Source organism: Gallinula chloropus (genome assembly GCF_964237585.1).
Source record: "Gallinula chloropus genome assembly, chromosome: 1".
Lineage (NCBI taxonomy): Eukaryota > Metazoa > Chordata > Aves > Gruiformes > Rallidae > Gallinula > Gallinula chloropus.
This window is the reverse complement of record NC_140085.1, coordinates 64,575,836-64,591,396: the sequence shown is the minus strand read 5'-3', so window position 1 is coordinate 64,591,396 and position 15,561 is coordinate 64,575,836. Positions and strand designations below refer to the sequence as shown.

Genomic DNA, 15,561 nt, shown 5'->3' with positions numbered 1-15,561 from the left:
GTGAGTATGCATTTCAGAAGAAGAATTGACAAGAAGTAGACCTACCTTTGTGGCACATTTACTCCTTCAGCCTAATTTAAAAGAAAACCCAACCCAACAACCAAAAAACACAAACATAACTAACAAAACCCCCACAATCACTCTAAGCTCAGTGAGGCATCCAATCTGCTTCCTTTAAAACCTTGGAATTAAATGTCTTGCCGGACCCAACTATGGCATTTTGCGTTCCTTCCCCCTCCTCTTCCTCGCACAAGCAAACATATAGTGTGTGTTCTTTTCTCCACCAAAATCTTCAAGCAGATTTCTTTGAATAAAACATGTTTTCAGCCACTGTGTAGCACCAACCCACTTCATAGTTCACCCCTTTAGACTCATTAACTATTTAGGGTGAAAGCATTCAGAAAAGGAGGGAACTGTGTCAAAACATTTTTGCATGCCTGTGCCCTAGTATCTTTAAGAAAGAAGCCAGATTTGTTGCATATAGGGAAGAGCTTGCAATAGAAGTATTGGGTTTACTTTTTAATTAGCATGTTCTCTATTCCACAGCCCTCAAGGTGGATTCATGCATTAATTTTAGAGGGCGCTGCACCAGCTGTAATGTTTGACATCAAAATTATAGGCCGTACAAGTTAATTTCCCTTCATTATGGAAACATTTCTGTTTTTAATTGAGAAAACACTTCTAAAAAAATACTAATATTTGGAAGAGGTGTAAATTTGTTTTGGTTTTGCAATAAAGTGAAGAATATTGAAGTGAAATGTAAATGCTGTTGTAAGTTGTGCAAATGTAAGTGGTCATTTTTATGGTCAAGAAATACATGAATGTAAAAAAATTGCAGATATTGTATATATTTCCTGTAATATATGTATATTTGGTCATATGGTGGGTGGAGAACTGTAAAAATTAAGCACTTTAATTCCTGTTGAGTACTTAAAAAGAAATTTGTATCATGTAAAATAAAAGCATCATTAAATAAGTATTGCTGGTTGGCTTGTTTGGTTTGGTTTTGGCTTTCTTTGGGGGTTTTTTGGCTTTTTTTGGTTTTGATTTTGTTTTGGGGTTGGGTTTTTTTTTTGTTTGGTGTGGTTTTGGCTTTTTTGTGTAGTTTGCTTATGAAACCTTTAAGCTGTGTTTCCAGATGTATGTGTGTGACTGTAAGGACCAATCTGTCCTGGAACACTGTTCTCTTCATCCCTTGAAGTGCTGGCTACTCACAAGTACTGCTAAGTTGGTGGGAGAGAATCTCTGAGTATCTTAAGGGGTGCATATAATGCTACAATGTCTTAGCTTGGGAAGATAAAAGATGTGATCTCTGCAGTCCTTCACAGTTTAGATCCAGATTTCTACCCTGGGAGTAACAATGTTCTCTCAGGTGGCCAGGATATTACCAGAGTACTTTACGGGCTTCTACACTGTCATAGAAATGTGCAGAGAGAAACCAAGCTGTTTCAAGCTTAGCCCTTGCCTGTTTTACTGTGACTCAGGCACTGCTCTAAAGTAAAGGACAAAACACTGAGCAGCTGCAGCAGCTGCTCAGTGTAGCCTTGTGGGTGCTGAATTAAAGTGGTGCTGTGAAGCAGAAATGATCAGGTAACTAGCAGGATCGTGACCTGAAGCATAGGCAACTTCAAATCCATTCACTAGCAAAGCCACGCACTCAGTTTATAGAAAAGCCCCTTAAAGTGCAGCTGCTGGTTCCTAAGCATCCTTTAAACATCTGCAGTTGCCTCCAACTGCCATCATCTGTACACAGTAAATCTGTTCCGATGGTATCTTAGTTATTCTTGGCATTCTTCTGCAGGCAGGCACAGCGTGGCAGAAAAGACTGTCCCCAAATAGAGGGGAAAAAATTCACTTTACTGCTTGTGAGCTTCTGTCTGGAAGGAGTTGTGTAAGAGAACTTTGTGTAGTTCCTACTTTTTCTTCTCCTTGCAAGCACAGTAAACACATTAGTATTTTAAATAAGTACTGATGAACCACAGAAGGTAATGCTTCCCTCTCCATTAACATAATTTTTCCCACTAATTTTTCTAATTATTTTTGCCCCCTGGTCAGCACCTCGCCAAACTCTTTATTTTCCTCATTAAGCACAATGCAATGCCTTCTGCATGGAGACAAAAATAACAGAATTCACCCTAAAATGTGCCTTAATAACAAAGCACGATTATAAATTTTAAGCCACAGGAAACCCATAAACCCAGCCATTGCTTAATCCCTTTGTAACAGTAGGTTTAATCAGCACTGATATTTCCTCTTGGTAGCAAATACTCCAGAAGCCCATCAGGTACAGGGCTGGTCAGGGTTGGTAAGTAAGTAGTAGGTGGTGTCTCCTCTGGCTCTCCCTGACTAAGGCTGCCTCATCACCACAGAATTATTCTTGGCATCACATGAGCTTCCCGGAGTGAGAGAAAGGCCACGCCTGCCCTCCGTAAACACAGTACTTGGAGCTTGTTTGCTTTAAAGAAATTGCTCTGGATGGTCCTGCGGAGTCTGTAAGGCCAAGAGAAGGGATCCCCACCATCGTGACTGTTTTGACTTGGGGCCTCTCACCCTCTGAGGCCGTGGCCTATGCACTGAGCAGCTGTGACAACACCAAGCCTCATCAGACCCGACTCATGGGGTAAATCAGGATACACCCAGCTGAGATTATTTGCTTGAGGTCGTGCCTGTGGTGCTAGTTTCTGTTTCCTTCCCAAACATGTGATGCTTTGATTTCATTGCTACCTGTTCTTTGTTTCAAACTGATGCATTTCTTTTTGTTACAGCATATTTTTCAAATGCCTTTCCCTGATTTAAAGTCTTAAGAATCTGCCTACCCTGATAAGTTTTCCAGTTGTTAACTATATTCTGTGTAGGTTGGTTTTGGCTTTTTTTTTAATTATTCTTATCACTAGTAAGAATTCACACAGCTCCCAACTATCAGGATCTTATAAAAAGAATTAATCAAGAATTTCAACACCAAATCTGTGGTCTCAAGCATGTCGTACACCCAACTCATTCTTCCAAACTCCAGGTAAGGATCTCTGCTTCAGGGAAATGGGTCTTGGACTCTGGTTGCTAATGAATGTGATTCTGTGAGTGTAGGAGCCTTCCCAAAACATGAAATTAAATGAATGACCCCCTTGATGGAAGAAGATGAGATTTCAACCTTAATTCTGTTTAGACCTATTGCCTAGCTATGTAGAACAACCTGCTTTGCCTGTTGTGCCTTACTTGGATGTTTCATGGTTTGCAAAAGGGGAATCCAAACCCTTTAGCTCAAGGCTTTGGGAGGCATTTACAAAAGACCTACCTTACCTACATGGTAGTTTGGAATTTGGTTTCAGATTAGCAATGAGCTGGTCCTTTTCACTGAATGCTCTTCAGTGGCTGAAGTGCATCCGTGCTTGCCAAGACAACTCCATAATGTTAAACAAAGGATGATGGGTAAGACACCAAGTGTCCACTGCAGAACTCCAACGAAAAAGCTTAAGACAGATGTTATTGCAATTATCCATTAGTCTTACGTGCAGGCTGTGATGATGTAAGTCACAAATACTCAACTGCATTTCCAGTTTAAACATAAAATTGTGTCAGTCATAAAAATCAGCATGCACAAGAAAACATGTATTATAAAAATAAGAAATGCTCCTCTTGGCACGCTATTTTAAAGACCAGAGGGGGGAGCCTTCTTTAAAATACTATATTGAGACGTAGAAGATGCAAACTCAATTACTCCTGAGTTCCAGCAAGTTTGCTCTTTGCTGCCTCCTACTTCCCTGGTTGGGGTAAGGTTTTGTTTTTTTCTTTTTCTTTGTAGTTATATTACCTCAGCTGAATGTTAACTAAGCATGTATTTTGTTTTCCAATAAAAAAGTTACTTTTTTGATAGCAGACAGCTTATTGCCTTTATTCCAAAAATCATGGTCCTTTGAAGTAAAAGCTCTTCAACTTAAAATCAGACTGCAAACCATTCCTTATGCAAGCATCAGTTATGTCATGCTGACTCATGGAAACTAACTTCACAGCTCAGGGAGACTTATAAAGCAGGTATGTTTACTGCAGTGCTGGGTGCAAGGGGGCTGGCGCCTCCCAACTCACACACCGTTTCAACAAGAGTTTGGATATTTATTACACAAAATCATGCAGATACAGAAGAGACCTGAGAAAAGGTTGGGTTATTCAAAGCAGTTCCAAGAATTCATTAATGTAAGTCTCCTCCCTCTGGCGCAGGCGTGCTGTCATCCAGTGGTGGTCTTTGGGGGTCTTCTGGAGGAAGGCTCGTAGTCTTCCTCGCAGTGTGCTCTTCACCTTAGGTATGCTGAGTTGTCTGGACTCCAAACTGCAGAAGTGGGTCTAATTAGATGGATACTTCACAAAGACAATCAAGTCCCTCTTATGCATGCAGGCTGTTCCTGTCATCTTCTACATCGTGGATACATCTCAAGGCTGCCTCCTTACTTTGACTACACTTCAGTTCCAGGCCTGGACATTTGCTGAGCTACACTAGATTGCTCTAGTGGCGTTTAACTATTGATCCTCTGAATCAATACTTTCTTTCAGGTGTATTGGTTGTCAACTGGTGCTGCTTTAAGACTCTGCAAGAAATTCCCCCCGGTGGGTGTTTCCACATTTGAAGTGACTTTCCAAGCTCGTGAGGCTGCTTGACGTAAGGTTACCGACTGAGTACTCTGCACTCGTACTTCATGTCACCGATCAGCGCTCAGCAGACGAACTCGGCACCGCACCTTCACCGGAGAGGAAACGAGCAGCTCAACTGGGAACTGACCGGTTGCCACTGGAGTGGTGAAAATAATTCACTGAAGCAACTGTTACAGTTGTTATAGCAAGAAGATTGACTGCCCGGTTGGAGTGTGCTGTTGTACAGCAATACAGAATGATACAGAGATTATTTTCATCTCCAGCCAAAGCCTTGACCTCTGTTGGCCCAGTCAGAAACACCAATGTCTTTACAAACGCCGTCCAGAGTGCTCGGACTTTGTGACTGATCGATGAACTTCAGCTGCTGAGTTGGCCTTGCAGCTCTTACACTCTGTGCCCTTCCTCTTCCTTAACTTAAAACCTGCTTTCGGTTCCACAAGCGCGTTTTATGAGAGGTGGTGTGACAATCCAAATAGTCAACGAATTCAGATCATTTCCTTGTGGGTAGAGTGAGGGAGTATAAGGAACTCTCAGTTGTTTAGTTTGTCATATTGTCTGGGAAAGCTGCATCCTTGCCCCGGGATTATTGTGTTTTGCCAGAGACTGGGTCTCAGCACAGGCAACACCTAACTCAAGGATCCCTGTCAGCGTCGTGACCTTTTTACAGACAGCTGAAGTGTGTAGGAAAGCTCACTTTGCCAAGTCAGCAAAATCCCTGGACTATGGATTTGTAAACCTCTGATTTCTGTTTCTTCTGGGGGGAAAAAAAACCCCAACAACCCAACAAACCCCCCAAAAATCTCTAGAATAGTATGATGGTGAGGAAATATGCTTTAATGAGGTGCCAGTTTGTGGTCTCCTTGTCTGGTATAGATTAATTAATTGGCAAATGACTTGTCTGATGCTGTCTGTATGTCAATGTAAAGAGAATCCAGCTGTATGAGCAAAAATGGAAGCAGACAGTGATGCAAAACTATAAAGAAATTCATATCACGGAGAAGACTGGAAATTTTGTTCTCCTGACTTCAAACATAAAGCCAAGGAGGCTTACTAGATTTCAACACATTTGTGTTGTCTTCTGGCAGGGAGGGTTGTCCTGGTTTTGGCAGGGATAGAGTTAATTTTCTTTCTAGCAGCTGAGGTAGTGGATTTAGGATGAGATGCTGATAACACACTGATACTTTCTGTCGTTGTCAAGGACTTTTCAGCCTCTCTTACTGCCCTGCCAACAAGAAGGTGGGGTGCACCCAAGAAGCTGGGAGGGGGCACAGCCAAGACAGCTGACCCAAACCGGCCAAAGCAATATACCATATCACATGACAACATGCTCAGTATATAACTGGGGGTTAGCTGGGATGTGGGGCAACTCAGGAACTAGTTAAGCGTCAGTTCTGGGTGGTGAGAAATGATGCTGTTAATCACTTGATAGTGATTATTACAATATTATCATCATCATCTTCCTTTCTAACTATCATCTTCCTTTCTAGATGTTATTTATCTCAACCTATGAGTTTTACTCTTTTTTTTTAATTTCATTTCTCTCCCCAGTCCCACTGGGAGGGGGGTGAGTTGAGAGAACGGCTGTTTTAGCTGCCAGCCAGGTTAAACTATGTCGATGACAAATTAAACAAAACTCTAACATGAAATTGATGGTTTGCACTATGCATAATTAGATCATGAAATTTACTGCCACAGCATGTCATTGGAGCCAACAATTTAGTGTGATGGGACAAAAACTATTACATGGTAAATAAAGCAACCTCATTTTCAGTACCATAAAACAGAAGAAATACTGAACTATTTCAGATCTTACAATATCGAAATTGTTTAATACAGAATTTTGGAATCAGAAGATCTTATTACTGCATTTTCATATTTTCCACAGAGGGCTGATGCTGGATGGTCTGAGAGATGAGATTCTGAAGACATCAGGTCAGATCCAGAGTGGCAGTTACTGTTTCCTCATGCCAATTAGCTTTCAGTAAATAACCAGTCTGACTACTACTGCCTTTTATCAGATCTTTGAGTTTCTTGTTCAGTACAATATAAGTCAGCCATGTAAAGTTAGAGGTAAAGTTACAGGTGACCATTGCTTGATCAAATGTGTCTTGCTTTGGCACAATCCTCAACTAGGCTGAGGTAAGGGGTGGATTTTGTAAGATAGTGCAGGACATGATACTTTAGAGCAGAGGCGTTTCCAGCTCTCCCTTAGCCAGAAATGTACAACATGTTCAACTTCGTGTTCTGATGTGTTTTTAATCTTCTCTAGTACTTTCTTGCTTTCCTTCACCCATTCACTTCCTCCATCTGTGCTGCGCTTCTCCATTTGGGTGCCCAGCTCTTGACAGGCTTTTCAACATCTCTGCTGGGCAGGCGAGGTTATCTCAACTCAGTTCAACAACTTATATTTTCTCCGTGTGCTTTTTGAAATGTTACACTGATAAAATCCTAAGAAAAGCCATACTGGGTCAGACAAAAGGGCAAGCACACACAGTGCTTCTGCATGATACTCACCCAGCTTCCAACCCTTGTCAGCTCAGAAACACCCAGAGCTAGGTCTGATTCCTGCAGAGCTATTTATTCATACATAATGCATTTCTCTTTTTTAAACTTGGCCAAACACCATCTGAATCCATTTAAACTTTTACTGTCTGCAACATCCTTTTGGCAAGGTGCTCAACATCCCAACCTTGAGGGGCTACTGTCTTTCTTTGGTTCTGACCCACCTCCTCCTAGCTTAACTAGATGCTCCCGAAATACTTGGAGTGGCAGGGAGAGTAAACAAAACCGATGCTCTTCAACCAATGATTACAGAGACCTCCACCCTACCCCTCACTATTTCTTTTCCAGAGTGAAGACTCACAGCTTTGTTGTTGTTGATACGGAAGCTGTTCCACACCTTTCATCATCCTTGTTGTCCCTCTCTGCCCCGTTTCCAGTTCTACATCCATCCTGTCATGTCCCGACTCCGGTCTAAATTAAAAAATAAAGCAGGTTGCACTTGGTCTATTCCACAGGGGTGTCCACGAGGTCCTATGGCAAAACGCAAGTGGTGGGAGAAAAGAGATTCACATGAATAATAAGCTGGTGTCATCCAGTTTAGCTGCTGGCAGCTCCTATTCCCATGCAACTGAGATGCCTTCTTGGGGTTTTTTTCTCCTTTTAGGGACTGAAAGAAGGAGAGGAGATGAGGATCCATGCTAGAGAGGGAATGTCAAACTGTATTTTCTGTGTCAAGCATACAAGAGAAGCACTCACTGTTGCCCTGGAAGCCAGAGAGGCTGATGTCCAAGGCGTTACTTCCCTTCAATGCACTAATTCCAAACTTCCAGTTTGCTTTGTGCACAAACATAACTGAGATGCCTCATCCATGATGTTAGAGCAGAGCTACTGAGGTGCACGGTACTGACCTGTGATTTGTAAATAGCTTTGTTAGCTGGAACTGGCTGGGGGCTGTTTCGTCTGCTGGGACCATGCTTTGCAGGTAGTCACGTTGTTTAAGGTTGAGGGCACAAAGCACAGATCTCTTGAAAGTGTTTTATCTGATCCAATACTTAAAGGGGTCCTATAGGAAAGTGGGAGAGGGACTGTTCACCAGGGAGTTCAGTGACAGGACAAGGGGCAATGGCTTCAAGCTGAAAGAGGACAGGTTCAGGTTAGACATTAGGAAGAAATTCTTTACTCGGAGGGTGGTGAGGCACTGGCACAGGTTGCCCAGAGAGGTTGTGGAAGCACCATCCCTGGCAGTGTCCAAGGCCAGGTTAGACAGGGCTTTGGGCAACATGAGCTGGTGGAGGGTGTCCCTGCCCATGGCAGGGGGTTGAAACTAGATGGTCTTTGAGGTCCCTTCCAACCCAAACCAGTCTGTGATTCTGTGACTCTATGTCAAACAGCATTCTGGTATTATGAAATCATAGAATCACAGAATCATGAGGTTTGAAAAGACCTTTGAGATCATCAAGTCCAACCAAACCTGTCCCCTACTAAACCATATCCCTAAGCACCTCATCTACCTGTCTTTTAAATACATACAGGGCTGGTGACTCAACCACCTCCCTGGGCAGCCTGTTCCAATGCCAGATAACCCTTTCAGTAAAGATCTTTATCCTAATGTCTAATGTGAACCTGCCCTGGTGCATCAGGGAGGTATTAATCAGAGGAATTAATGACCTTTTGAGAGCAATCTGCTCCAGCAGACTTAAAACTAATGGGTGAAACTGCTGGAAAACCATGCCTTTGTGTCTGTGACCAACAGGTCATTCAGAACCTTCTTCACAAAGCTGTACACGTTAACTGTTTTGCTCTATGTGGAATACACTAAATTTTGAGTGTTTCGATTTGCTTAGCCATTTTTATGCTTTTATTGCAAAATATTAGACCTCTGGCAAGCAATGTGAAATTTCCTGGTTAAGAGGAGAAACTTTGTTGTAAAGATACAGAGATAAGAATGCATTTCCTTTGTGTGTTCTTTCCTTCAACATGAAAACTAGAAAAGACTAATATGTACAGAATAAAAATAAAAATTCTGATGCAAGCCAGAACTTGAAATTTTCAGGAGTCTTTTTAATCTGTTGGTTTATAAGAAAGGACAAAACCAGAATTCAATTCAGTGCTAACATATTCATAATTTATCTTTGAGAAAATGCACTCAAGGGAAAGACATCTAAAGATCAGAGAGCTTATTTGTTGTGATCTTGCATGACAAGTCATCCTCTGGTTTCATTTTATCTTTTTGTATAATGCAGGTGAGTATTAGATCTCACACAGTTTCCCACTTCCCAAACACCGCCAGACACCTCATCCAAATCTACTATTATGCAAACAGGTTAGAAAATTCCAGACTGAGATTAGCTCACAATGAAAACAAAACTATCCCTAAAAAACAAATCCAAAGAGAATAAATACAGCAGCTTTAAATCCGCCCATTATAAATCTTGATACACAAAACTAAGTGGGAGAACATTCTCTGCGCCGCAGTTTGTGGGACCTGATCTTCCCCAGGTTTCTCCTCTCAAAGAGACCTCCCAGCAATGCTTTCCTCCTGGCTCCCAGCAGGTTTCTGCTCCAGCTCTGTTGGCCCAGTGGTGTCAGGTGCTGACAGGGTATAGCACTGCCATTCAGCACCTTTCAGCATTGGTCAGACTGGACCGATGGGCTGAGACCAGTGGGATTAGGTTTAATAACGCCAAGTGTAGGGTTCTGCACATGGGACATAACAACCCCAAGCAGCGCTTCAGGCTTGGGGGAGACTGGCTGGAGAGCTGTCAGGCAGAGAAAGACCTGGGGGTGTTGGTTGACAGTTGACTGAATATGAGCCAGCAGCATGTTCAGGTTGGCCAGGCAGGCCAATGGCATCCTGGCTTTTATCAAAAACAGTGTGGCCAGTAGGTCTAGGGAGGTGATCATGCCCCTGTACTCGGCACTGGGGAGGCTGCACCTCAAGTGCTGTGTCCAGTTCTGGGCTCCTCACCGTAAGAAGGACATTGAGGTCCTCGAGTGAATCCAGAGAAGGGCAATGAGGCTGGTGAAGGGGCTGGAGGGCAAATCTTATGAGGAGCAGCTGAGGGCGCTGGGGTTCTTTAGCCTGGAGAAGAGGAGGCTGAGAGGAGACCTACAACTACCCGAAGGGAGGTTGTGGAGAGTTGGGACTATGGTCTCTTCAGCCAGGTGACAGGAGATAGGACAAGGGGAAGTGGCACTGAGCTGTGCCAGGGCAGGGTCAGATTAGATGCTAGGAAAAAATTCTTAACTGAAAGAGTTGTTGGGATGTGGAACAGGCTGCCCAGGGAGCTGGGTGAGTCACCATCCCTGGATGTGTTTAAAAAAAAGGGTAGATGAGGTACTTAGGGATATGGTTTAGCACAGGACAGGAACGGTTGGACTCAGTGATCTTAAAGGTCTTTTCCAACCTTGTGATTCTGTGATTCCTTGAGGTATGGGGGCAGCGGGGACACCGCCCCCAGCGAAGCAGGAGTGAGGGCAGTGGGGCACACACGTCTGCCCGTTTCACGCTTTTCGAGGGCCTGCAGAACACGCAGCCTTGAATAAAAGCCGCCGCTCCACGCTGTTCGCTGGTAACTACTCCCAACATCCACCCCGGGCAGCGGTGAGGCCCGGCTCTCCCTCACGGGCTGCCCGCGGTGCCTCAACTCGCTGGGCGGGCCGCTGCCCCGGAGGAGACCAGCTTCCCCGCACCGAAGGACAGAACCAAACGGGCACACGGCTCGCAACGCAGCACTGCGGCTGCTGCGCCGCCCGATCTCGACACGCCTTCGGCCCCCGGGCAGGGGAGGGGGTGAGGGAGGAGGAGGAGGAGGCGTCAGGCGCCGGGTCGCAACCCCAACGGCCGCCGGCGGAGGTGGCGCCCACCCGCCCGGCCTACCCGGAGCTTCCGGCGGCACTACAACTCCCGCCGTGCCTGGCGGCGGTGGCGGCGCTGCGCCCGGTGCGCGCGCACAGCCTGCTGGGGGCCGCGCCGTGCGCGGGGGCTGGCGCCAATGGCGGCAGGCGGAGGGGGCGGCTGACGGGAGCCGTTGCCCGTCGCGCCCCATTCATCGCCGGCGCCTTTCCCGGCCCTCGCCCTCCCCCGCCGCTATGGAGGCGCTGATCCCCGTCATTAACAAGCTGCAGGATGTGTTCAACACGGTGGGGGCCGACATTATCCAGCTGCCGCAGATCGTGGTGGTGGGCACGCAGGTGAGGCGAGGCGAGGCGAGGCGAGGCGAGGCGGAGCAGGCCGGGTCGGGGTGGGTAGGCGGGTGGTGCGGGCCTTTACCGCCCTGAGGGCAAAGTCGAAGCGTGCATCGCGCCTCCGGTGCTGCTGACCCGCCGTCGCCTCCGCCAAGGGCACGGGGGGACGCGGGTGGCTCAGGGAGGCCGGGTCGGACGGGACGCCCGCGTGTGTCACCCACACCCTTCCCGGCCCGGGGTCCTCCGCCCCCCCCCCCCACCATTTGCAGTGGGAGTGCCCCCCTTGCACCGCCCTTCCGCCCTTCCCGGTAGCGGTTTGAACGCCCGAGGAGCTCTCGAGGGCTGCCGGGAGGGTTTGCCCCTTCTTTCCGCGGCTCCTCGCCGGTTCCTACCCCGGGGGCGTGGGTGGCCCCGCCCGCCCGCGGGGCCCGTTGCCGACCCTGTGCTTCAGCCCGGCGGCCGTGGCTAGTCGGTGGCTTCCCTTCTCTGACAGCCGCCTTGGGGCGGGGGCTCAGCGGAAGGGATGTGGTAGCGGAACGGCGCCGTGCAGGGCGGGTCGCTCTCCCTTGCAGCGAGCCCTTACGGCGTTTGGACCTCTTTGTCTTAGCTGCTGCTGGGGAACGAAGGTGAGAGGCGAAGCCTTTGTTGGCAGTAGCAGCTACGTCTGTGTCTCGGCCCGATAATGCTGCTGCTGGGCCCGAAGATAGCTCAGTTCAAAAGTTCTGGCAGCAGGGCATGTGCTGACCAGAACTGTAGCAGTCATAAGGGAAACGAAAATGAAGGATTAAACATAAGTAGAACTTGAAGCTAATAGGTGTTTTCTTCCTGTGGAATGCAACACGTGCATTGAATAGTTGACGTTTCTTGTCAGTAGCACGCATACCGAAGGCAGTAATACCATCTACTCTGCAGTCAGGGATTTCATTGTATGACTTGAAACTCACGAGCTGCATGTTTAAAGCTTGCACACTGCTGAAGCAGGGAATAGGTTTACTTAAAGCCAACTGCAGTGTTGAAGTGTTTGTGAGGCAGCTGTCTGTCAGTCTGCTTTACCAGATAGTTTCATTGACTTTGTGTCAGCCATTGTATGAAACAGATCTAAAATACCTGAATTGGGTGGGAGAGACTTTGCGCTGCCAACTTGTATCAGGCACTTGCTATTTTTGTAGTTGACAAGAGTCCATCACTTTATGAAGACATTTAATGTTCTTTACATTAAAAGTCATACAAGCAAACTGGTTTTTTGTTTGCTTGCTTTAGCTTTAATTCAGTTCCACAATAAAGTGCGAGGCAGAGGTGAGGTGTGGCGTTTTTCTATGTTAAATTAATAAAGCATTTTTTCCTTTTCACTTCACGAAATGCATTGAAGTGGGTTTTTTAGTTATCCTCCCTTTAAACAATTTCCTCCTAGTTAAATGTTCATGTGTGTACAGTAGATGCTGAGTGTTAAGACAGTATAGACATGCGTTTGAGTGCAGTAGTCTACCCATCAGTATTAACATCCATTCAGTGCTGTATTCAGTGTACTCACAACAACCCTTGAATCAATATAATATTTCTTACCATGCCAAAGCAAAGTGCTCTGGCAGGCTCTTGGAGAATGTAAAGCAAAAATGTCTGGCCAGGTGAATGTTGGGGTTTTGGGTTTGTTTTTAGTTAGGGTTGTTGGAAGAAAATAGTTTTATTTACTGACATGGTAATTGGATGGCTATTTTATGTAATTAGTCTTAAAATATCCTTAAATAAAATTTTATTGTTTTATTAATTTGAAATTAGTTTATTGTGGAGCAGATTCCTGGAAATTACACAAATATGGCCTTACAGCTGGTAGTTTTGCTGCTGGTAGCTTGAGTCCATGTGGTTGGGTTTTTTTTGTTTGTTTCTTTGCTTTTTAAACCTGCCTTGAAACAATCTTGTTTCTTGATATAATTGGTTAAGTGTTATGTGGCCTTCATGTTTGTTTATGCAGTTGTTTTGTCTGTAGTCTTGATGGCATAAGCAGTCTTCTTATTTCTTTGAGTAGTATTCACAGTTTTGAATTTTGCACCTCTTTTTTTCTTTGTAGGAAACAGATGCTGCCAGTTAAGATTTCTGTAACTCAGTTACTTGATTTAGACTTTTTCACTTCCAGTTTGCCTGTTGCTTTTCTTAAATGGTCTTTCAACAAGAAAAAAATCTTTAAGTCCTTTTTACTGTTTATTTTTCTCACCTGTCTTCATTTATCTCTTATCCACCCTTTTATTGTGTTGTGCTTGTGTTGCCTTCAACTCATTTATTTCTGCTTCTGTGAATCATGTTAATTCTGCCTTTCTAGAATATATATAATTAGAATCTGTTTATAATCTTCAGTTTAGCTTTGACTTTTTGCTTCCCATGTTCCCCTTGCCCCTGTGTTGTTTCAGGATTCATTTCCTATTCTCCTTGTGTTCTGAGCAATTCAGGTATCTTAATTTTTCCTCTTTCTAGATGGATTTTGGTACTAATAACAAATTATTTCTCAGTAAACTTTACACATTTAGATAGCTTCTCACACTTCTAGGGGTGTTCCTGTGACTCAGTCATGTGAGAATTCCTTCTCATTCTCCATATAAATACCATGTTAAGTTATTTCTGTGTCTTGGTACAGTGCCTATTAAGAAAATTGAAGACTCTGCTGCTGATAGAACTTGGAGGACACCTACAGACTGCCAGCTTTTCATCACTATATCAGTGTTTTTTCTGTTCCCAGATAGGTGTTCTGTCTACACCCCCCACGCCCCCAATTCAATATTTCATTTCCATTTTTAGAACTGTATTACCAAATCTTGGGGAAAAAAAATAAAATAGCCAGACTAGGAATGCTCTATGAACAATATTTGTTCCATAATACTGCGATACCAGACTTTCTGATGTGTTCTGTGCAAATGCTTTGTGATCTGTACTTGTAAGGGATAACAAGGTGGTGTGGAAGTGCTTTAACCAAACATATTCAAACAATAATAAAAGGAGGCAAGGGTAAGAAAATCTTGGTTAGTTACAGCCTTTTGTATGTTATGGGCATGTAGATGCTATCACAAAATGAAATGCCCACACTGTGAAAGTGGGTATGAGCTTTAGAATAAATTCTAAAAATAAAATAATAAAAAGCCCCCACAAAATAAAACCAAGTCTCTGCCTAGAGATATGTTAAAAATTAATTGCCTTTTTTTTTTTTTTATTCCAGGTCATGAATTCTTGGAATCTGTTTTGGGTTTTTAGAAGTCATGGGCCTACAAACTTTAGTGTCAGCTTTGTAGCTGACTTGATAAAAACAAGTTGTGGGCTTTATTTGCACTCAGTAGTGTTGACTCTACTAGAGACATCACAGGGAAAGGGTTCAAACGACTAGTGTAATTCACAGTGTGATATTTTTTTTTAGATGAGCTTTCAGGTGTACATTTCTATTTTTGCCCAGTCTTCAGTCAGTGGCATTTTGAGACTTAAAATGGGGTGATGTGCAGTGTATACCGTGGACTGTTCCGCTGTTCTATTGGATGTTTCCATCCACAAGAGCTGTTTCCTTATCCTCTGTGACTGGCTCATTAGATGAGTTACTCATTTTTTAAATTCTGTTTTCTGCTTGAAATATATATCATGTTTGGTATTTCAACACCAAACCCATTCTTTTTTGTTTATTTTTAGCCAAGGAGGAAGTTTTCTTGATCTGAGGTAACAGGTAGCCTGAGCATTTGAAAATGCATAACTGTACATTGTGGTAGGCCAAACAGTGATAATTTGCCTGTTGAGAAGTTGACAGCAATGGAAAGTTAAAGTTACGAGCCTGGCTACTAGGGTGAGGAGGGGAATCCAGTGGATGCTGTATCAAAGCATCTGGTTTGAGAGAGACTGTCATAGTCTTAAATTTCAAATGCTCTACAGAGCTTCTGTGCCTTTTCCCTGCTGGAGCAGGACAGGGGAACATAAATTTAAGCCACTTCTGTTTATTTAATGTATCCTACATTATGTTGGCGAAAAACCAATTTTAGGGTAGGGGAACTCCAGCTTGTACCAAGCAACCAGGAAAACCTCATACCAGGCACAGGTCAGGAATGTATTCCTCCCTAGGTTTTCTTTTTGGTCCAGGGATATTTCCTGGGATTTCAAGCAGATGGAAAATGACATTTCCATCTGCGTGTTTATAAAGGGGATGTAACTAGAGCATAGCCTCAGTACTGGCTGTGCTGAGTGGGGAGAGCTTGTCTTTTCTCCCAG

General features: G+C 44.3%; 1 protein-coding gene across 4 annotated transcripts in view; it reads left to right on the top strand.

Annotated features, from left to right (window-relative positions):
- Window positions 1–11,235: 11,235 nt before the first annotated feature.
- The window catches only part of DNM1L (dynamin 1 like), a gene marked incomplete at its 5' end in the record, with an annotated part of 38,445 nt that continues 34,119 nt past the window's right edge, over window positions 11,236–15,561 (top strand). For all 4 annotated transcript variants that reach the window (XM_084279270.1, XM_084279268.1, XM_084279269.1 and 1 more), the window contains one exon: window positions 11,236–11,337. In XM_084279270.1, the coding sequence (XP_084135396.1) occupies window positions 11,236–11,337 (102 nt within the window). The remainder of the gene's footprint in view (window positions 11,338–15,561) is intronic.